This window comes from Homarus americanus, unplaced genomic scaffold, assembly GCF_018991925.1.
Source record: "Homarus americanus isolate GMGI-L3 unplaced genomic scaffold, GMGI_Hamer_2.0 scaffold45698, whole genome shotgun sequence".
Lineage (NCBI taxonomy): Eukaryota > Metazoa > Arthropoda > Malacostraca > Decapoda > Nephropidae > Homarus > Homarus americanus.
Genome location: NW_024735554.1, coordinates 12,107,264 through 12,132,100, shown reverse-complemented (window position 1 = coordinate 12,132,100; position 24,837 = coordinate 12,107,264). Strand labels below are relative to the sequence as shown.

General features: G+C 37.8%; 1 protein-coding gene across 2 annotated transcripts in view; it reads right to left on the bottom strand.

Annotated features, from left to right (window-relative positions):
• LOC121871525 (biotin--protein ligase-like) overlaps positions 1 to 24,837 on the bottom strand; it is a 59,400-nt gene extending 34,563 nt beyond the window's left edge. Inside the window, exons 1-4 of one of the 2 annotated variants that reach the window (XM_042373945.1) lie at positions 24,579 to 24,837; positions 16,983 to 17,053; positions 15,961 to 15,999; positions 1,353 to 1,506 (exon numbers count right to left, since the gene is read on the bottom strand). In XM_042373945.1, coding sequence (XP_042229879.1) covers positions 1,353 to 1,506; positions 15,961 to 15,999; positions 16,983 to 17,053; positions 24,579 to 24,667 — 353 coding nt within the window. In that variant the 5' untranslated portion in view covers positions 24,668 to 24,837. The remainder of the gene's footprint in view (positions 1 to 1,352; positions 1,507 to 15,960; positions 16,000 to 16,982; positions 17,054 to 24,578) is intronic. The other variant, XM_042373946.1, reaches the window with a different exon arrangement.

Below are 24,837 nucleotides of genomic sequence, written 5' to 3'. Positions count from 1 at the left end.
CTAATTTCAAATAAACTATTTGCTGCACTTCTACTGAATTTAGAATTACTTGATTGTGTGGAAGTATTTGTAATAAGGAATGCACACAGCAACTCCACACTCTTTGCACCAAGTTGCCATATCTCTGCACTGTGGTTCACTGTGGCTGGTGGGGTGGGGAGGGGAAGGAGCACCAGCCTATCACTGTCCTCATTGCCTCAACAAGCTCAACATCATCTGAGTTCTGTTTCCTCCCCATCATTGTCTTCATCACCTGATATTATATTAATGCCACTCAAATCAAGCAACTGTTGACAAACAGCACTACTGTCAAGCAAATGCCTTTGCTTGTGCTTGGGTGTGGAGGAGTGAGGTTGGTCAAAAGATAAGTCTAAGGACATGCATCCCTCACAACATCTGGCAGGTAACTGACCATGGAGCACAAGTCTTGAGACAAATGCACGTGAGTTGAATTGCCAATTACTGTACATAAATATCCCATACAAAGTATTTCTTCTCGCCTGGACTTTCAAAATATGCCGCAAAAATTAAGAACGTTCAGAAACATCACCTGGGATCACTCCTAACTCCGTCCCTTATTTGCTTAGGATGGCATACCTCTAATAGATTTGGGACACCACTTCCCCTGCTTATATTATGTTAGGTTAAGATGACACTTGCACAGCAGCGGAACATCACCCAGGTTTAAGGGTTAAACCATATTTTTCACTGTTTTCCACTAATCTGTTAACTAGTTTTTGTAATGCCTCTACACTATCTGTGATAATAGCAGTAGCATCTATAGCATATACGTATTTGATATTACTTTACCATTAACTTATAGTCCTTCATTATCACTCATAACTTCTCTCATTAAGAATTCTGAATATATATTATAAAATGTTGGGTAGAACACAGCCTTGTCTTACTCCCTGTCTAACTGTGAACCAATTATTAAGTTCACTATTGACTTGTGACAAGAAACTCTCCAAATAAATTATTTTAGTTTTTATTCACAATCCAGTGGCAAGGACCTATATCCCCACTTTTGCCACATCACTGACCAAGCAACGGGTGCATACTGTACACACAAAGTACTGAAAGGAATTGGGTAAAGGGTTGAAGTTCAGTATACTTTGTTGGGTATTGAGCAAGGCATTCAGTTAATAAAGCTTACTCAGGTTATGGCACGACACAGTTCCTTCTGTGCTTAAAATTCTCTACACTTAGACATAAAGGTAAGAAAATCCCAATGTCTGGTGGTCCATTCCTAAAATCAACACTTCTTACCACACTTTCTTCTTTATACTTAAAATCAACACTTACTATCATACTTTCTTCTTTGTGCAGGACCTATAATTGACACTTCTTACCTGATGTCTGTGTCTTTAGTATTTTCCAATTCTCGAGAGAACCGTTTATGTTGAGGCGATGAATGAAAACAGTGCTGGTGGTGAAGTAACTGGACACTCGACCAACGACGGTAGCTGATGGTCACCACTGCCTGCTCTTGAACTTCTACGGTTCCTGCAGTTATAATCTAAAGTCATTTATCCTTCTCAGTGGAGGATTGTGCAATCATAAGAATATTTCTAAAAATAAAATAGTGAAGGTGAGTTCCATATTAATAACTATTAATCCATTAACATTTAATTAATATAATGCTTTTCAAAGTCATCTTGAAAGGAAAAAACAGTACAGCTTGCCTTCAGCTAAGGTAATTTCAAACAGCAATAAGCCTCTCAAAATTAAGAAATAGTGAGACATTCTATAGTGCATTTTTTCTCAGCTGAGAAGATATGCCCTGCCCCTTCTCAGTTATATTGTTACCAGCAGAGGCGGGAAATACGACTGTGAACTTCATAATTCCTGCCTCTGCTGATAGCCGTGTAAATATTTTAATATGATTCTGATCTTTTAAAATGTAAGTTTTTGCATAATGTAGTATTACTGATACATAATTTGTCTTAGTATGCCTTATTGTAGGTAAAAATAAGTACTGTATACTGTACAGTATATTAAATGCATGCTCCCGAAGTGTGAATTTGCTACCAGAGTTTAACAGTTAATTCATGTATAATACTTATGATAAACTTCCTACGTACTTATGTTTGAAATAAAGAATGTGTGTATCTTTATATAATTTAGCTAAATATATTTCTCGTCAGAAACAGTTACCCCAACGATTATAAATAAACTCATTTAGAAATGCATCATTACTTCAAGACAAAATTGGACAGATTTGAAACCGCCAATCAGCTGTAATTCTTGAGGAGGGAGCAGGGCATCTTTTCTCAGTTGAGAAAAAAACACTATAGTACAAGGTCACTGCTGCAGCATTGATGTCTATTTACAATCAATATAATATACAATGCACAAAAACATAACCAGACTTCTTGCCTTGAAGCAACTTTCACAAATATTCAGTCCAAATTTGGCAATAAAATATTCACAAAGTTACTCACTTTGCCCCTTTATGCAGAAAAAAAATAGCTCCAATAAAATATAAAATAATGTTCATAAAACATAGAGAAGTCCCTTATCAATATCAAAAAGATATTACCTGTACAATGTCAACTATTCTTGCATCATATCAATTTACACATGTTAATGCCTCATGTCATTATCACACATCATTAAACAATTAGTTCAGTAGATCTCATGTAATGCAGTCATATTGCATAAAGGAAACTATGGCTTATACTTTTCAGGCTATAGTCTTCATTAATAACACATGCAATTATCAAATAAATTTATCCTCCTAAAGATACAACACATCACCAACAAAACTTTTGAACCCTATGTTCAATAAAGTTTTTCAAACAATCTACGTGTGAGATCACTTCAAAGCTCATCAAAATTTACTCATTATTATAATATATGGCAACATGTGCATACTATACAAAAGAGCAATACAATAGTACGTCACTTTACTGGACTAATTATTACCTTGGATGGTCAAAATGACCAAAATTCCAGCAAAACAAAATTTTGGCACCTACTCCACCTCCAAACACTGTATACAATATAAACTCGTATAATCTGGCTCTCCTTGGTTAAATTAACTTAATGTTTACCAGTGTTTGCATATCTTCACTGTGTATGTGCATGCTGAACCTATGTGAACTTGCGAGATGGCTTTTGCTTAATAAATACTAATTTATATATCTTTCATACTCAAATAATATGGAGAAGATGTGTCCTTAAACATTCAAGTTTACCTTACAATAAGTTTTATATTCCTATACCAGCACTGTATCATACCCTCCATCATTCAATACAATACAGGTGGACCTCAACATTCGAAGGGGTGACATTCCTGCAAAGTGCTGTGAATGTTGAAAAGTGGATGTTAACACTTATATTCATGGAAAAACATGAATTAGGGACTACACGAATGGCAAAGTTTGGGGAAATTATAACTAAAATAAAGGGTAGTCGAGATCCTGTATACTGTATATGAATACAAAGCTAAAACTAAAAATGTAGGAAATGTACTGTACTGTACTGTACACAGTAGTGGAGGTGGAAAAAACCCTTGAACGTACTAGTGATGATGGGATGTAATGATGATGGTGATGGTTGTGGTAAACATGTTGGTGTGTGCAGGGGTCTACTAACCCATTTCAATAATCCCTCTGTTTTAGATGATATAGACAGGGAAACAAAACTTTCAAGACAAGAACAAAGAAGAACCAAAAATGACAGTAACTCGTGAGAGAAAACATTACTCTAAACTTGGAGTGATTAAGTGTGCTGTACATACATTATTCAGTGACTATAGTGCTTAACTTCATTGCAGTGTGTTCGGTTATCTGATAAATGATTGTACTATATAATACTGACTCTAGGTTATGCTTTATAGTCAAGCTTATGTTCAACAAAAGTGGAAGATATGTTTGTTAGGGTCACACTGGGTAACACTTCCCAGGAGTGTCTGGGCTACAACTCGAACCCATGGCATAGTGGTGAGAGACATATGCATTACTAATGTACCACCAACACTTTGTTTGTTTGTTTTTGTTTGATATTAAACCTTAAAAACATATTTAATTAAAAAAGAATTTAATGCTCCTGTAAGAAGTGAAATACTGTATTAAAAACATATTCAATGGTTGTCTTACAATAAAGGTCACAGCCTCAATTTAAAGAAGCCACAAGTACAGAAATTTGCCAGCTAACTTTTTTTGCGTAAGAGTTATGAACTGTTGTAATAACCCACCAGAGTATTGTAACAATAAATTTATGAACTTTTGTATTAACCTGCCAAAGAATGTTTTGACAGAAGTACTGTAGTTGTGAATTGTAGTCATAACTTGTCAGAGAATGTTGTGACAGTAAGAGTTGTGAATTGTTGTAATAACCTCCCAGAGGATGTTGTAGCAGTGTAACAGCACCTTTGCTTTATATAAATGCACCTAAATGAATAACACCAAGGTATTTTCATGTTATTCACGACTAGATTACTTGGCTTGAATCTTCCTCAAGGGTTGAGCCAGAGTCAGCTGATTTAGCAAACACCGGCTGGGTCTCACATGGCCAGGGAGTGGCAGTTCACTACTACCACTGGACAGGGAAGCTGGGCACTTAAGTGTTATCTCTAAGTGTTATTTACAACACTTCTCTGGAGAGAATTCACAATATATCCTCTCAGATTGTACCTGTGTATATATGTGCTTCAGCAATAAAACAGAAAATGCCAAGAAGTGTTTACATCAAGCCCTGCTACTTAAGAGTTCCAGAACTTAATTAAAACAATTAGTGTGATACCAAAACAGCTATTACAGCAGTAAGAGTTGTGAACTGTTGTAATAACCTGCCAGACAAAATCATGACAATAATGAGTGTGAGTTCCTTTAGCATCAAACTTGACCAACACTGACACATGTTTTAATACATTCTAGAGTCTGTATATGCCCAACACTTGCCAACAGTGTATAACAAAGAACTGACCGGCCATCAAACTGGCTAAGGAGTCAAACAGTGGCAAAGAGGGGTTAAGAGGGGATTATTTAAATATTCACATCAAAAGTAAGTGTATCTGTATCTTTTTCTTCTTTATACTACCAATGCAGCATTATCTATTTTACTTTTGTTTTTCTTTATGCTGTAGAATATAACAAAATATTCAGTCACAATACAAAATATCCTGTCCTGTACACTGTAAACATTTCTTGTAAAGTGATGATTGTGGTGGTTCATTTACAGTACTAATTTAATTTTTTTCTGGCCTAATACCATGCAATATCTGAACTTGAAAAATGGGAGTAATCTAGGGTGCCAGGCTGTATCGAAGGGTCTACTGTGTAGTATGTGAAAATACATACAGCAAGAGTGCATAAAGTGAGGACTACCTGAACATGTTTAGGTTTAGGTCACTGTGAATAGTCAAAACCACAGACGACAATTCATCAAATGTTGAAGTTCACCTGTACAAAGAAAATCATTACTAAGCAGTTACAATGATATGCTTGTGGTGATTTATTATACAAAATTCCCTGCCTTCAACTGTAGTTAATGTGTATCTAAACAGCTGAGCACAATGTAAATACAGTACAAAATATGTACAATACATCCCTGCAAATACTTAGATTTTATTTAATTAAATTGTATAAATCTTAAAAATACTATAGTGTGATCCCCACCACAATGAGTGACATAAGAGTGTAAGGTTACAATATATAAGAGGGAGGACAGCAGCTGCCACCACCTTAAGCCCCGTCCACACGATCGAACAGTGCCCGGCGGGCTTTGCCCGTTTACCGGGCAAAGCCTGTGTGTTATTGGACACACAGGGGTGGTTGGTGGCGGTCATAGTCGGGCGCCGGTAGCTAGTAGGTGTTCGGCAGTGGCGGGTGCGATACGATCACCATGGTGTGTCGCAGGAATAATCGCCGGACAGTTAAAGCGAAGAGCATAGCGTTGTGTACTATAATAATTGCTGCTATGTGCAAAAAGAAGAACCAAATGCAGAAAAGGGAATGGTGCAAAGAGTGGTTAGGTCGAAGAAAAGTATTGGGAAGTCATGCCACGATTTTACGTGAACTGCAAGATGGACATGAGCAAGACTTCACCAATTACATGAGAATGGACCCCAACAACTTTTACAAACTTCTCGCGAAAGTGGAACCATATATAAAAAAACAGGATACCAATATGAGGGAGAGTATATCTGCAGAGGCTCGTCTAGAGGCAACGCTCATATCTCTTTCAACTGGGTGCTCCTACACGTCACTTCAGTATAGAACGAGGTTATCAAAACAAAGTTTGTCTAGCATAATACCTGCAACTTGTCAAGCCATGTATGAAGTACTCAAGGAAGATTACTTGCAGGTGAGATTTGCAGTACATAAAAATTCATTGAATAATGTTAGAATTATGATATGCATAGACAGGAAGCTATGGGACTAGAGTGAGGAGAGCGGCAGGAACGAAGAACACACACGAATGTCCTCATTACATAATACATAAACAATCTCCCGTTTATTGTCACGCCAATAATGTACATTGCATAAGCTTATTTGGTTATACACTGGACATCTAGACCAAGCGGGAAACATATACGCATCACATTTGCAGGACTTAACTCGGGCTTTACAAAGTGCTAGCATACGTTCTGTCAGTATTTCTGTTCATACTTCACTGAATTGAGGGCCCTGATCCCCGAGGTCAGCGATGGCGTAGTGATCATCTGTTTTTGACAGTCACGTGAGGTTCCAATAATAACACGTGTCTTGTATTGCAGGCTTGTGTAATGTTGAATATTAATGACAATATTATAGGAATGTCGGTTTTCCGCTTTTATCGATCATTAATAATGAAATATGATGTGTGAATTAATGTCCTCCCTGGCTCACCATATTGTGAAGCCAGATCGACACAACGCCTGGAAAATATTAAAACATATTAGTATTTGTGAAGGGGTCCCAGGGTCAACTTCGTTTGTCTGGCAGAGTCGTCTCTCCATATCCGGCAGCAAACCATCAGGCAGGCGGACCATGATTTCGCTCAACGACGGGTACGGGCCCCCCGCTGGCTTGCCCGCCAATTTTGCCCGATAACGGGCATTTGGCGCGTGCCCGCCAGGCACTGCTCGATCGTGTGGACGGGCCTTTACATGCTCCCCTGCTGCTCCTAACTACACAAATACTGTTCTATGAAAATAAAACCTTCTAATTACAGTAATGTAATTTCATGAATAATATAAATTACTTTTATGGGATTATAAATTTCGGGAAAAATCTTTCCGCTCCGGGTATTCGAACAAATTTATGAGAGTTTGAATCATGTAAATTTCAAGAAAATTCTGAGAAAATATCTCCATTCCAGGCATGTGATTTGTGGTTGGCTACTACTGTCAAGTGACTGCTTGTGATTGGCTGATGCATCTCCCAGCCTATCTCCTCAAACCCCAGGATCATGACATGCTTAGTTCATAGGTTGCTTCGATTGTACAAGGTTGTTCTCTCGCTCGCTGCTGTTTTTGCATACAATCTGTACAAGGTTCCACACGTGGCTCACCATATACAGTACAGTAAACCCTTGTTATTCACAGGGGTTAGGTTCCAAGGAATACCATGAAGAGGCAAAACCGCGAACAGCAACTTCTACTACCTTAGTGCACTACCGTATACCTATACCAAACAAAGACCAGCTGTGGTAGCACTCATACCCCTCTTTTAACTTATCTAATAATAAAACTTTCTTGGTCATGGTCATCAGTGACTGCTGCCTTTTACATTTCACTACACTAGCATCATTAGTCAGTCATTTAGGGGCCATTTCACACAGAAACACTAAAGTTTTGAGAGTATAACACGAGATGCTGTGTGGGGTGACTCATTGTTCTGTGGGAAAAGGCTCACAAGCTAGCCACCATCTGCTTACCACGAATCGTTGAAATCGCGAATCACAAACCCACGAATGGCAAGGGTCTATTGCATATACAAGAGACAAAGAAATCAAAGGAGAAGGTTGAATCAGGGTACAACAAAATAACACTCCCTAAAATATATATAGTACAGGTTGTACCTCTCTAGTCCGGCAACCTAAGGAACCTGACCGGTGCCGGACCATGGAAATTTCCGGACCATGGAAATTCACCCTTTTCCTGGATAGATAGTGACTTGTGCTTCTTGGAAGCACTAGCACCACTTTCTCTGCTTCATGGTCTCTTTGAAGACATATTGAAGGGTTAAATGTCGTACAGTAGCTTCTCAAATTTCGCGAGTTTTTAATTCAACGTTTTTTATTGGAACAAAAAAAAAAAACAATTAAAAATTTTGACGGCGGAAACTCGAATTTCGACGGGTTTGAATGGCTCACCAACGTTCAGACGACGTGCACAATCGTGTAAACAGCGTCATTTCTCTTATGTACAAAAGATTCATTATTGTTTATTACTGAATGTCTTTTTTATTGAATTAATGTTTATGTGTGCAAAATGAGCAATACAATTCATTAATAATATGTAGAATATTAAAACACACAAGGAAATGAGCCAGCATTGTTTTCGTTGATTACAAAACCAGTGACTGAGTGGGTCTACATATAAAACAAGAAAATAAGACCCTGGTTGTAGCTGTAGTAAAATTAATGTAAAAATTAATATGGTTGTTTTAAGAAATGTTATTTAATGTTAATAAATAGAACAATAAAAGTAGCAAACCATTTATGTTAAAGAAAAAAAGTGAGACTGCACGTATGTAAGTGCGCACATGTGAAAACATATCGTCATTACTCTACATAAGAATATGAAAGCAACACTTATTTACTGTTCATATATATTTTAATTGATGTTTCTGATTTTTTTTTCTTAATTTATGTTTGTGTGTGCAAAATGAACAATACAATTCATTAATAATTCGTGGAATATTAAAACACACGAGGAGACGAGAAGGCTGCCGGCATTGTTTTCGTTAATGTTTACAAAACCAGTGACTGATTGGTTCTACATATAAAACACGAAAATAAGACCCTGGTTGTAGCTGTAGTAAAATTAATGTAAAAATTAATATGGTTGTTTGAAGTAATGTTATTTAATGTTAATAAATGGAACAATATAAGTAGCTAACCATTAATGTTAAAGAAAAAAGTGAGACTGCGCGTATGTTAAAACATATCGTCATTACTCTACATAAGAATATGAAAGCAACACTTATTTACTGTTCATATATATTGAAGGGTTAAATGTTGTACTCTGTATAGACAAAGGGAGGGAGGGAGGGAGGGAGGGAGGGAGGCCAAGCAACTGTGGGTCATCATTCATTGTTTTTAGGTGATATTACAATTTCTTGGCCTGATATTTGCCCCCAAATGATCTCTGAAATAGATGAAGTCTGGGCGAATATATTAAAAGACATAACATTCATTCCCTCAGATAGGAATGCTCACAAGTTTAGTTTTTTTAAGTTCCAATTTAATGACAAAAAGAGTTCCTTATATGAACTTTCCCAGTATTTATCGTTTCCAAAATATGCTGATATAAGTTATGAAATAAATTCGAAACCAGTTGCTTCTGCACTGTTGCAGGAAGAGTTCAAATTTAGGAAGTTTGCAGCAGATATTTGGTATGCAATTATGATGTGTCAGTTATTGACTAAGTTTGTGCTGGACTATGAGGACAGTTCAGAAGTAGACATGTTTTGCTGCTGCATACAAGGGATTCCATATTCCCTGCACAACTCATTTTTGGAAATGTTGAAAGCCCTAAAACTAAAAGCCCAGCTAAGGAAGCAAGCCACTAATAATGCTTCAAGTGGTAGAGCTTATTTATTGCTACGTTCTTCCCCTCTTTTTCCTGCTTTGTTTGATGAACAAACATTAGTTAAGTATAAATCAGCTGTTGAGCAAGCTATTAATATTACTGTTCCCAGGAGTCCTAAGACCTTTCAGAAATTTAAAAGAGGAAGGTCTAACAGGGGAACAGGACCAACTGCTAGGTTCAGTTATCAACCTAGAGGAAACTTTAGAGGAGGAAACAATTCAAGACAGTAGGGGTGGCCATTGTTCAGAAGTGGAAGGAGACCTTATTCCACCACATTAGCGACCACTCCCTTCCAATGAAGCCAGACAGCTGGGTCGTCTAGGGGGGTTGGGAAAACAGGTGGACTACTTCTGTTACTGCCACAGCAAGATATACATGAGAGAGAGAGAGAGAGAGAGAGAGAGAGAGAGAGAGAGAGGGTGAGAAGGGGGGGCAGTGCTGACAACGTGTTTGTTGGTCGTGTCTAATATAAAACAGATGGCCCTCGCCTAGGGCTGCGATTGGGTGGCGATTGCTCAGTAGTCTACCAATTCTTGCAGAAGAAACAACACGCTGGTCAAACCCAAGACCCTAAAACGTAAATATAAACTCTTAGATAACTTTAATAAGTATATTTATGTACTGTAATTTGATCATATTATACAACTTGTCTCCTGATGTATCAACAGTTATAACATGTGAGTTATACTTAAGATGTTAACAGGCTATGTACTGTATATTGATTGTATTATTCATACTATGTGTCCTGAGATAACAGCATTTGTTATATGTGAATTGTTCTTTGACAGGTTTTGACCGAATTATATGGTACGCGTCAACGTTGAGGGTTTATTTCTCCAGCAGCAAACCAATAACGCTCCTATGAGCGTTAACATCTTCCATATGGGCTTACAAGACAATCAAAGGGGGCCTCACATGGACTTGGTTGAGGCGCCCTCCCCTAGCGTTACCAATAAGGGGTCAAAAACCAACCCCCTTACTCACAAAATTTGTAATTCAACTGTAACAGAGGTGTGATAGAACTGTTGCAGTCAGCGAAATGTTTTATGTCCCGCCTGTTCCCAGTCCCCAAGAAAGGCAGCGAAAAATTGAGGTGGATTTTAGATCTATCCGTCCTGAACAAGTTCATTACCAAAACAAGTTTCAAGATGCCTGTCATAAAGTGCCTGTTGCTTCCAGGTACAGAAGGTTTCTAGTGTTTGCAGTGGGGGATGTAAGTTATCAATTCCCAGTGAAACCATTCAGCCTGACAATTGCGCCAAAAGTGTTTACAAAACTGGCAAACATCCCCAGAGATATCCCTGCAAAAGAAGGCATAAGAACTTTTGCTTATCTAGAAGATTGGCTGACAGCGGGAAACTCTTTCGAAGATTGTCAAAGGGTGACCCAACATACACTAGTACAATTTCAAAACCTAGGATTAAAGATAAACCAGGTCAAATCAATTTCTGAGTTATAATCAGTGTATGGAGCTTATTTGCCCTCACACAAAGGAATAACCTAAAAGGTCACCTGAATCAGTGTTACCAGTGCGTAGCGATTTTGGCTTGTGCAGGACAATAAGACCCTTGTCGTTGACAAAATGAGTATAATTCGCGTCAATGGCAAGGGTCTTATTGTCCTGCACAAGCCAAAACCGCTCCTATGAGCGATTAAAGTCAAAACGTTTTCAGGTCTAGGGTTAGACCAACGAGAGCAAATATAATGTCCTGCAGGAAGATGTTGACTGACGAGAATCAAGACTATCGCCTCTACAGAATACAAGCAGCTAAGTGGCTGCTATAGCACAACTAAGACTTAATATCACTTATCTGTCTCATAAACTACAGTACTAGTTGACTGTCAGATGAACAAGTCTGGCCATTGGAAAAGGAATAAAGGGTGCAAATGGAGATTAAGCCTAAAAGCCCAACTTTCTATGAGAGGAAGATCAAAGAAGAAACTGTGTTGTTAAATACAGAGGAATACCAGTAGTTCCCAAGGCTCAACGAACTTTGTGCATTTAATATTAACATCCATATTATTTGGAGACCCTTATTTGTCTTCTAAAAGTCTCTAAGACTGATGGATCCAGACAAGGTTGAAAATGCAGCTACCTCAGTAAGCACCAACACTGTATATATAAGAATGGTTGGGTCTGTCAGACAGACTAAGTGAGCTTTACAGCACAGACAATATGTAGAACCTTACCACCAAAAATTAAATCAGTTTATATTGTATTCAAACAATGATTCATTTCCCAAATATTATACAAAAAAAACCTATAGCTTTCAACCTTATATGTATTTTTATTTAATTTCTAGTAATTTGTACATACAGTGATCCCTCGGTTAACAAGCGCCTCGGTTAACAAAATTTCGGTTAACAAATTACCTTCCATAAGATTCTTAACTTCGGTTAAAGAGCAATCCCTCGATTTACGAATTCCTTTCGAGCGCGCCTCAACATGTTTTCGCTTGCACACTAGCTGTCATATTAGTCCGCCAATACAGTAATCGGTTCTAGGGCTTAAATTCCTTATTATTTGAGTAAATATCAAGAAGTTTGTACTATTCAATAATTTTAAAAGACTTATATTAAAATATTTAGTCATTTTAACAATTATTTAACATAATTTAAGTACAGGGAAACTAGTTTTTAGCGCGCCAAACAGCCTGTCAACACACCATACAGGCATCAGTCTCTGTGTCTTTTCAGTGGAGGGAACATCTTGCTTCAGACTCTCTTCAACATAAATGCCTTTTTTCTGTGTTTCCAGTCAAATTATTGGTCATTTTGAAATATATTTTACATATTGATAATATATAGTGCAGTGCAGTGTTGATTTAAAGAAAATAATCTTGAATCACACCAAGTGAACTAAAATTTTATGGGTGAAATGGCAGCATGGGGTGACTTCTCTTCCACACCAATGCCTTCTCTTCTCCCTTCTCCTCCACCCCCATTCTAATTCCCATCATCATCATCATCCAGGAGCCTTCTACATACACACCTCAAAGTAAATGTACTTTACTACCTTTGTTGTTGATTTTAGGCAATTTTCGGTGAGCTGGAACCAATTACCCAAAAACCCATTGAAACAATGGTTTCGGTTAACGAATTTTTCAGTTAACAAGCAACCTACTGGAACAGATTGTGCTCGTTAACCGAGGGACCACTGAATACAGTACAGTATATATCTCCTATAAAAAGATTTACTACATAATGATTTATCATAGGTTTCATAAGGGTTACATGTTACACATATTTGTGCACCAGGAGCTTGCATGTTTGTGGAAGATATTACTGTACATGTGTTTAACTTCTCAAAGAAAGTTCCTAGAGAAAATATGAACTCAGATATAAACAGAGAAAGATGTTAACTGTCATAGAAACTTTCTCATTGTGTTACTGTACTAGTTTCTAAAGTTAAAGGCATTCTGCAGAAAGAACATTACAACACATTCATTGTAAGTGAATAGTGGGCAATCCACAGGATTTTAAGTGAGTTACTACATGCAGTAACCCATGGCAAAAGTTGAACATGTAGCATGAATGACTAAAGTACAAGTGTAGAGAATGATTGGCATGAGAGATTTTGTGGGAAATATACTGTATAACCCAGCAACCATTGTGGAAAATAATGAAAGATTATGATGACCCTTCATCAGTCTATGTTGGTGTGTTAGTTGTGGGGATGCCAACATCAATGTGTCAAACAGATAATCTAATTTCAGTCCACTTTCTAGGTGGTTTTCTTTACTAGGAACAAGGGTTGAATCCCTCACAGATTGTTCTTGGTGTGATCTGAAAAAGGTTGTCAAGAAATTTCTGCTCAGAAAGTCAGTTCTTATTTTTTCTTTTTTTACGGGGATTAGCCCACCCAGGCACAGGTCACTGACCCACATCAGGGTCTGGGGGGGTCAAAATAATAATAATAATAATAATAATAATAATAATAATAATAATAATAATAATAATAATAATAATAATAATAATAATAATAATAATAATAATTCATAGTACAGTAAATAAAAAATAAAAAAATAAAATACTAATAATAATAATAATAATAATAATAATAATAATAATAATAATAATAATAATAAAGAACCATAAATACAAAGTGAGAAACAATATATGTATGTTGTGTTGTCAATAATAAGAGTTATAATTGAGACCCTGCAATTGTGTGTAAATGAGGTAGAAAGTCAGATCAGCAACCTGGGACTTGGTCAAAATTTTTTTGATGCCATATAACAGCAGGGTCTACCATTTAACAAAATATTATGCCTCCAATATCTTCCCAGGCAGTAGTACCTCCTTGTTTGGTAGCTGCCTACTACCATGAGAGGCTCATGGGACAATCTCTTGTGGAAGTGAACAGACCCACATATAATACCCTGTATAAGTAGATAATGTAAGTTTACCTATGATCTTGAATTAATATTCAAAGACAAACTCTTCAAGGGGTGTGCAAACAAGCTTAGATAGGTTAGGATGATCACTGAATGCAATAGGAACAACCCAATGGCCAAGTGGAAAATGCTCGCCTCGAGCACTCCCCAGTCCACTCACCTGTGAATGGGTATCTAACTTTATAGTTAAGAGAGGAAAAACTTAACAATAACACACGTATTTATGGCAGTTAATTTGAATACGTGTACAGTGATATCTCCGTCAGTTGGAATAATTGGTGCAGAGCACTTCCAAGAATGAGAAATTTCCGGGTACTAATGAGACAACTCGCTCAAAGCTGGAAAAAATCCCCTATCCCCAGAATTTTCTGGGTAATGAAAATTTTTTTTTCGGAAGTTCCAGAAATTGCCCATTACATCATCTATCAAACCGGAAAAATATCCTCCATTTTTCTCGGAATTTCCGGAAAATGCGCCTGATTTTCATCTATCATACCCAGAAAAAACTCCCCCATCCACAGAATTTTCCTGGAATTTTCTGGGTACCGGGAAAATTTGCCCCTCAGAATATCCTGCCCAAAGCCAGAATTTCCCTGAAAATTCAGGCTTTGGGAACGATTTTTTGAGAAAATTTTAATTCTGGGTATCGGAGAGTTCCGGTTAAGAGGGATTCCGGCTAACGGAGATATTACTACTGTACTAACTTTTGGGGGTTATTTTCACAGCATGTTCTGATAGACCGGGATAACTTATGGTATAAGACAGAAAATAATGATGTGGTTATTTAAAGAACCTTTATGAATGTCTCTACTCCAATGTGCAAGGTAATAAATGGTCTACTGATGGGAATAGAAAGTGGATGATGATCTAATTAAGCCCATAATCTTGTCCATATTATTTCATATCTAAGCAAGGTAATATTTGCAAAATCTTCTCCAAACATCTGGAAGGAGGACGTAACCAACCACAGCTCTCCATGTCAATAAACTCAATTATAGTCCACCTGACATGAGTCTAGAGGTTGTTAAGAGACTAACTTAAAGCATGCTGGAAATGAGTGATAGTGAAGAATAAGATCAATCCTGTTGATCAGGTCTACACTGCTGGTAGTGACAATATTTACAATGTTATATGATAATACTGTATAAAATTTTTATTTATATATACAGTACAGTATACATATTTATTATTAATAGTAAAATTATGCCATTATAGTAATTCCAAGGTTAAAAGCTTTGTTTATTTCAGAGAAGTGTAGCTACTCCAACTGTAATAATACAGTAAATAAAAAAATCCAAACAATACATCCACTGACTAACAGTACCGGTATATACTGTGTGTACACTAAACAACACTTAATTAATCTATCTACTGTATTACACAATCTAATACAAAAAAATTAAATAAATAAGGTGCTGGATGCTCGGGTAATACAAAAATACAATACTGAAATCACTAAAAAGCCATTCACCATCAAACACAAGCAATGGATGCAGTGCCCACATTACTAAATGCACAAAGCAAGGTGGCTAAACAAAGCCCATCACAAATGCCTTTCTAAACATAATGGCTTGGAGCAATACTGTCATATGTGACAATACCTGTACAGCGTACACAGTCTGTGACCTACAGGTGGAATTCTCATGTTTGTGAACCCTTACACACTAAGCTAGTTTCTGAATACTGTAGTACAATGTGTGACATCTTTAGTACATGTCAGTTGTGACAGTGCAACCCCAAGCTATCAAAGTACATACACAAGTGGGGGTCCTACACGGGTGTGAGTGTTAGGACGGTTACATATGTGGGAGGAAATACCTGAGGCTACAAGGCTAGAGGTCCAGGGCAGCTCGAAAGCTAAAACCCATAACACCGAAAGGGAAGAAGATTCCGTTATTACCATATTAAATAATCATAATATTTGTGGTGTCTGGGTCACTACCTAAAATATAACTCCACTATATTCACTAATTTTATCCGCTACAGAGAAACTACTAATTTAAAAATATGGATACAAATATGAAATTATAAGCCCAGAACCACATTAGTAATGTACCTAATTAAAATAATTATAAGATTATACATCCAAACCTCATCAAGTTATTAAAATGAGTCTAAGTGCAAAATATAACTTCTAAATTTAATACAAAAACTACTTGTATGGCTGGAAGTTGTTTCATTAACTCAAAAACTATTGAAACTACCGGTGAACATGAAAACTGTAAACCAAGTTAACTGAGGCGAAGAGAGAAGCAAAAGATAATGTCTCGCAGAATAATAAAGTTAAAAGCCTTCTAGTCATTATCTAAAAAGTCTGACCATAATTTAAGTCAACCATTACTTATGTAAATATTAAAATAATGCATTAAATAACTTGATGAAGGCTGGAGAAATAATGATGTGACAGCAGTTGCAAGCATGAAGTTGTCACTAAAGCTTTCATCAATGCAAGTCTGGATGGATAAAGCACAAAAACAGTTATGACAACCATTCAAGATCATGCCACCTGCCCTTCCATTAAATCTCAATAACAGCAATTTAAATGAAAAATTTATCTGGACAATCTTATAAACAAATACTGTCTTTGAAGGTGAAATTTTTCTTAGCACTGCAATACAATAAGTGCTAAATTTAGATGGTGGAAACTTTTAAGTATAGAAATTGTCTCATGACATAAGGATCAAGATGAAAAGAAAATTATTATAACTGAGAATACTGTATGTAGGAGATATGTCTTTAGTGCAAGTATTAAATAAGGAAGTTAATAAGTTGTAAATACAAAGAAGCAAGTTGGAAGACACAGGACATTAGACAATTAACATGCAGAGGAAGTAACTTACCAAAGAGTGGGACGGCCATGTTTAGAAAGTCTGAGCACACTGAGAGAACTCGACCTCCCTGGAGGAGATATCTGCATGGGGATATACTGTATTATACTTAACCAAACAAATCTTTGGTAAAATAAACTCTACAAATCAGAGAATGGTAAAACTATATTGAAGCACGTACACTATCCTGTTTAACTATACTGTTCTGTGTTGTTCTTAACAATTAAGGAATACAAAGGTAGAACAGTCCTATTCCTCCTTAAATAACTGAAGATATAAGAATGATAAGTTTTGCATATCACTTATACACTGAAGTTTATCTCAAGTGAAATACAGGTAGTACTCAGTCATATACAGTATACCTATACTACATCGTTCATGCTAATAATTCAAATCAAATTCTAAATAGTACAGTATCACCACTTTTAAACAGACTTCTGTGAGTCAGAAATGCCCATAAGTCATACGATCCTCCGGCTTTGGGGGATCACGTGGCAGTTGCGTGAGGCACCAGTTTCCATGTACAGTATTTGTTGTCGCGAACATTACTTCACCACGTACTCTTGTGTTTTGTTCATATTTCGTCCTTCCCTGGTGTATTATTATGGCCTCTAAACCAAATAAGGGCAAAACACCACTACTGAAGATCACTAGGAGAAAACAAAATGGTACTCAGAACTCTACTAATTGAACAGAAACTAAAGATATGTGACAGAATTGATGCTGGGGTTTCCATGAAAGTCGTCTTGAGGAGTTTGAGCTGAAGTGGAGTACCGTATTTTTCGGCTTAGAAGACGCTGCATCGTGGAAGACGCACCCTGATTTTGAAAATGTAATTCTAGGAAAAAACGTTTTATACTTACTAACCGACACCAGTGAAACCGTTGCTTGATATACAGCCCTTTTGGCACAAGTACACACACCTCTTTGAATATCATCACTTATAACTGCTTATCAGTCGTTATTTTCATCAATTTAAGAAAAAATCTGTATAAGAAGTGGATATCTTTAATAAATTTTACATTTTATTACTAGTGCTCGATGGTCTTTCAACATTGACATTATAGGAAATATTTTCCAACAGTAGAAGGTAAGCAAATGTAAACATGTATATCAACGTCTAAAGAAAACAAAAAAATCTTTATTTAAAGACAAAAATTAAAAGCAAAAAAGCAACTCGGTAAAATCAATTGAATTAAAAATTTTGGTAAGAAAGTGTGAAGAAACAAATATTCCTGCGCTTTGAGACCACCAGACAACCTTTAGCAATTCCTCAATAGATGGCACTGCCGCACCACTGCCATTAGTAAACAAATCGCACAGCAGCAACAGTTGTGTAGCTGCAGCCGTTTATTTTCTTATTTTTTACCTACTGAGTAAGTAAATAATCGTATTTTTTGCAGTATATCAACAATATTAGTTAAATCAATTGTTTTATAGTACAGTAGTACCCCAATTTACGCGGTCAATTGAACCCACAGGGTACCGCGGAAAGTGAAATCCGCGTAAATGGAACAACAGAACATATGGGATTAATTCCAATAGAGACTGGCCCGACCCCCAAACTCCACTTTTTCCGACACAATACCTATGTTGTAGTAAAAATAACATCTAAATTTTATGATGGTATGCTCACACAATTACTATTTAAGAGAAATACAGTCGCCAGGTTAATGTCCATTCAAATAATAGACTCAAATCCCCTCCCCCCCCCTCTTCCCAGCTCACTGGCCCCTACCTCTCTGAGAAATGATTGGGTGAAACACTAGATTTTAACGTTTAGTAATAAATAATACCTCAGACTAAAGTTAAGATAATATAATTGACATTTCTGGATTCCTTGCAGGTCAGGGAATATTTTGAATGTAAACTTCATATATTTTGCACAAAAGATAAAATACTTGCTTTGTGTAAACCAAATTATTACATTAAATCTAAAATTTGTATGTCTAATGCAAAATCCATTATGTTTATATTCAAAATGATCATCATATTGTAAGAATTCCAGCAATGTAAATTATATTCTGGTCCAGTAATTTGTATGAATTTTATGAGCTAAAACAAATAACTTCAGTTAATAAAAAACAAATATTCTTCACGACACTATCTGTCAATCAAAGTACCCCAACTTGCCTCCCCCCCTCTTCCAACAGCGCCAGATGGTCGGTCAGTCCCAACCCTACCCCCCACCCCCCACCTTCCTTCCCTACCAGAGAAATGTTGGGTGAAAAAACTAATTTTAACTTTTAGTAACAAATAATACCTCAGACTAAAGTTAGGATAATATAATTGACATTGCTGGATTCCTTGTAAGACCAGGAACATTTTGAATATAAATGTCATATATTTTGCACAAAAGATAACATATTTACTCAGAGTAAACATTAGATCTAAAATTTGTATGTCTAATGCAAAATCTATGATGTTTATATTCAAAATGATCATCAAATTGTAAGAATTCCAGCAATGTAAATTATATTCTGGCCGGGTAATTTGTATGAATTTTATGAAATAAAACAAATATCTTCAGTTAATTAAAAGAATATATTCTTCACACCGTGCCACATAGTTGGTCGGTCGCTCCCTCCCCCACCCCCCACCAACCCTCCCTACCAGATAAATGTGTGGGAAAACCAGAATACAGTGGGATGCTATAACTAACGGATCCTACTACTAATATTCCTATAATCTAACGGTTTTACCTATAAAATTGAGAATGCTATAATGAACCTAAACTCCTACAACATTATTTAATTTTTTTTTTCTAATTTATTGTTTTTTTATTACAAATATTAATGATATTCTTTATTTCAGGGGTTTAGATGCATATTTATGCACTTTTTTACAATTTTTACAATTTTATATTATATTTTTCAGTGTTAAGTGGTTGTATTTGGGGGCCTGGAACGGATTATTCCTATACTGAACGAATGCTATAACGAACAAGGTTCTAGAACCAATTAGATTCGTTGTAGCATACCCCACTGTATTTACCTTTTTAGTAATAAATAATACCTCAGACTAAAGTTAGGATAATATAATTGACATTGCTGGATTCCTTGTAAGACCAGGAATATTTTGAATATAAATGTCCTATATTATGCACAAAAGATAACATATTTACTCAGAGTAAACATTACATCTAAAATTTGTATGTCTCATGCAAAATCTACGATGTTCATATTCAAAATGATCATCAAATTGTAAGAATTCCAGCAATGTAAATTATATTCTGGCCAGGTAATTTGTATGAATTTTATGAGCTAAAAAAAAAAAAAAATTATACTACCGTATATGGGTAGATGAACCGCGGAAAGTGAAAGTTCGGTTCTGGCGAGGCACAGATATGAGAAATCGCGTAAAGTGAAACCGCATAAAGCGGGGTAATATTGTACTGTATAGAGAATACAGTATAGTCTGGGTTTACGCGGATATTTTATACGCGGACGGTCCATTTACGCGGCACCTGTCCAGAAGCAATAATTATTATTTACGCAGTAAATGCCACCATATACGCGGCAAGCGGCGGGGCAAGGTGCTGGGTGCTGACGTCACACTCGCGCCGATGACGCTGGCGGACTGTGATTGAGCCACGTTTCCACCACCCATGCACCCCCTCTGCTGGGCCAGAGGGTCTATTTAACCTTGCCATCACTGCCACCTCGTTTCTCGACCACTGTCGGCAGCCGGTTGACTGTCGCGTGTATTCCTCGTGCCCAACAACCGGTTTTGTTTTCTTTCTACACAATGGCTTTTTCGCTGGACCCCCCACCACCCGGCCTAAGCTACCTGGCCCAAGCAGCGAAGCCAGAAGGTCACGGCCTTTTTATGCGCTCACGAGGTAAAGTACAAGATTGTCCAGGAGTTAGAAAAAAAGGCCTGAGGGCAGAATTGGATCTGGCCAGACAATATGGAGTGAATAAATCGACGATCCGCACTATCCAAGAAGGATGTAACAAAATCAATGAACACATAGACATTACCTATAGTCTGTAGGTGCCCTTAAGCTGGTGAAATATTGCCACAATAAGGTGCTGCTGAAGACCAAGACTTTGTTGGTAAAGCTACATTGACCGTCAGTCAAGAAGAAACATGGCGGTGTTTCCGGGCACTGCAGGACTTCATGAGTTCTATGCAGCAGTAGCAAGAAAATGGGGTTGCAGAGCCCGGCCCTTCAGTGCTTCTGCTGGTGGCTGCAAGGTTTTAACTGACGCAACAAGATCACAAATATTGAATGGTCGGAGAAGGAGCAAGAAGTGTTGACCGGGCTGCCGCCAGAATTTTTCCCCCATTTTACGGGAAAATTATGGAGGAAGGACGATACACGACGACCAAGTGTTTAATATGGATGAATCAGGTTGTACTGGAAAGTGCCATCCAAGACCTTCGTAGTCCAAGTCTGCCAGCAAGTGTCAGGGCCCTTAAAATGCCAGGAAATGGCGAATCACCATTACAGTTCTACAATGCCTCCAGCACTGCTAAGCTGAAGTTGTCTGTGATCCTAAAACCCATAAACCGCATGCCTACAAGAATATGGACATGAGCAAGTTAAATGTCCGCTGGCTAGCGCCTCCAGGGAAGCGTGGATGTTCTGGTCTGTCCTCTCCTGGATTTGACAACCGTCCTGCGTTTCGATATCAAGAAATTCTCGTGGAAAATAATGTACTTATTCAACATTTTGTTGCTCCTCGACAACGCGCAGGACACTCGCCCCTTTTGCTGGATCGTCACCCTAGCGTAAAAGTGGTCTTCCTTCCAGCTAACATTCATTAGTTAATCCAGCCCATGGATCAGGAGTTAATTTGAAGCGTGCAGGCTCAACTTTCTCCGCCAAGAAGTTTTGGCTCTGAACGACTTCACCCAACACCAATGATGAACAGCAGAACCTAGAGTGGCACGATAAGCGAGAAGCGAGAAAACTAACAAGATTTGGCGGACCATGAAGTGCGGGTCAAACAGATCTGAAAGCTGTTTAATGTGAAGGCTGTTGATTTCTTGGTGGAGGCATGAGAACAGCTATCTGTGGCAACGATTAAGCTGCGTGGCAGCATGTGGTGGAGGTATCCCAGGTGGGAGGCAGAAATAGCCCGGTGGCTGGAGAGAGCTCAATCTGTTGCTGTGGCATTGGAGAATACAAGAGAGGCTGCACAAAGTGTTAGAGCACAGGCTTCTCCAGAGACCACCAACGACAACATCCTGGGTAATCAGGACACCTGGGGTGACTTTCTGGGACGAGATGTTGGAAGATGATGGCGATCGGTGAGCAGCCAGGTGTTACAGAAGAACAGAGCAGAAACTAACACATGCTGATGTGAAGGATATCATCGAGGTTGGCGAGAGAATGAAGCTCATCCTTGCTAAAGACCCAGTCAATCATAAGCTACAAAAGTGCAAATAACCATCTGTTGAAATGCTGCAGGAGCCCTATGTTCAGCTTTGTATCCGACCACATCAATGCTGGCCGTCAACAAAAACATCACTGGGTTCTTCACCGCCAACCACCACAGTCAGCCCAAGTCGGTGATAGTGAGGATGTGGACTTCGGGGATTTAGCGATGAGGCCCTGCTAGCTTCTGTGGTGGATAGAGATACAGGTGACCCAATAAATCTGCCTCTGCCTCGGCACAACCCCCCATCCTCGTGTGCTGGCCATCTCTCCTATAGCGTAAGTGTTAAAAAACCCTAATATTATTGATATTTCTCTTATATATTAATTGTGTGCATACCATCATAAAATTAAGATGCTATTTTTACTACAATGTAAAGTATTGTGTCGGCGATAGCCAAAAAAAAGGGTAGTCTGGGGTCCAGTCTCTATTTCAATTAATCCCATAGGTTCTGTTATTTTTTTTACGAGTTTCGCTTTATATGCAGACCTCCATGGGTTGAATTAACCGAGTAAAACCAGACTACTGTATACTGTACTTGTAATTGCTAAGGTCTGTAATGAGGTAACAGTCTTTGTAAGGGGCTGATTTCAGTTGACCCTAAGAAAACCTCTGCTACAACTCATCAACTAGCGTCATGGAAGGTGCATGGTAATTTTCAAGGTATATTTTGTAATAAAAGTGCATTTTCTAAGCCGAAAAATACGGTACTTTTTATGACATCAGCAAGATTTAATTGCAGACTGTACTAACATAAATGAAACTAAATATAAAGTGTAAGTAAATGTAAGTGTGAATATACAGTCAACCCTCGCTTTACGCGGTCCCACTTTACGTGTTTCCACGTTTATGCGGTACCGTCGAACACGGAATGCTCACTTCATGTGTACCCTTTTACGCGGAGAGCAGCGCAAGCAGGGTGCACACAAGGTCGCCCAGTCATCAAAACATTACCGAGTTCTTCACCGCCACCCACCACAGCCGCCCAAGTCAGTGATAATGATAGTGAGGATATGGACTTATATGGACTTTGAGGGTTTGACAAAGAGGCCCTGCAAGCCTCTGTGGTGGATAGTGATACAATTGATACAGTGATACAGGTGAGGGCCAATAATCTGCCCTCTGCCTCGAACCAACCCCCATCCCCATGTGCCCAGCCATCTTTTCTACTAATGTAAGTGTTAAAACACCTAATGTTATTGATATTTCTCTTAATTATTAATTGTGTGTGCATACCATCATAAAATTAAGAAGTTATTTTTACTACAACGAGGTATTGTGTCTGAAAAAGTGGAGTTTGGGGCAGCCTGCTCTATTTCAATTAATCCCATATGTTATGTTGTTCACTTTACGCTGTTCTCACTTTAAGCGGGCCGCCGTGGGTTCAATTGACCGAGTAAAGTGAGGGTTCACTGTACAGTACATACTCAGGATTTTCACTCGGACTTTGAAAGTAGGAATCCAGGACTCCTTCTTCCCAGAAAAAGTAGGAATCCCTACTCTTAAAGATGTATTTTAATTCATTCTTTGAGGTTGTCCTGTGTGTAAGAGTTATAATGTACTGTACCATATTATACAGATGCAAGGTTGGCAATTAAAGCGAAACACCCAATGATACCCAACCAAAAAATAATATAAAAAACTCAATATGTTTGTTGGTTGTAATAATGAGGAACAATCTGAACAAGCCGATGACGTTGCCTAAGCCATCCAAAATGCATAGATTATGCAGATTTGTTGTTCTTTTTTTGTCAAGTTAAAGAGATAAACTATCTGAATGATAAAAGAACAAAAAGTAGCATAAACAATATGGGATGGCTGAAAATGAGTGTTGGAAGATATTACCCTACACACGGGATCCCTATGTGAGTGGTCTGGCCAGTGTGAGCGCTCAGTGTCAAAGGAGACATCTCTCTCCTCACGTGTAGTGTAGTGACACAAATAGTGTCATCAGCCAGCAAAAGGGTTAACCCTTAAGCCCCAGGTTAGGGTGCTGCTGGCAGTAACCTCCTCCCCCCATTTGTCTCATCACTGAGGCGCCACAGAAGAATATAGAGGGACAATGTATAGTTTTTCTTGCATCTTTTTATTGTTTTAACATTTATAAAGGTTAAAATTTCTTTTAGGAAAGTTGATTTTCTGCTTTTACCCTGGGGGGGTATGGGTATGCACCTTAGCCCAAGGAGTAGGGGGTTAAAGAAACAATTTCATTTCACATTACCTAATAAAGACTGTTGACACATGTGCTGGAACATCACCACACACCACTAATAGTGTGGTACTACCGGTCCATGGAGATTTAAAAGCCATCTCATCCGTCAGTTGGTAAATGGCGTACCTGAGGGAACACCAATGATAATTAAACCCCCATCAATGAAAAGTAGGTATAAAATAAAAGCCACCAAAAAATTAAGTGAAACACTGACAGATAAAGAGAATTTTACACACACACTGAAAAAGTGCAAACATATATATACAGT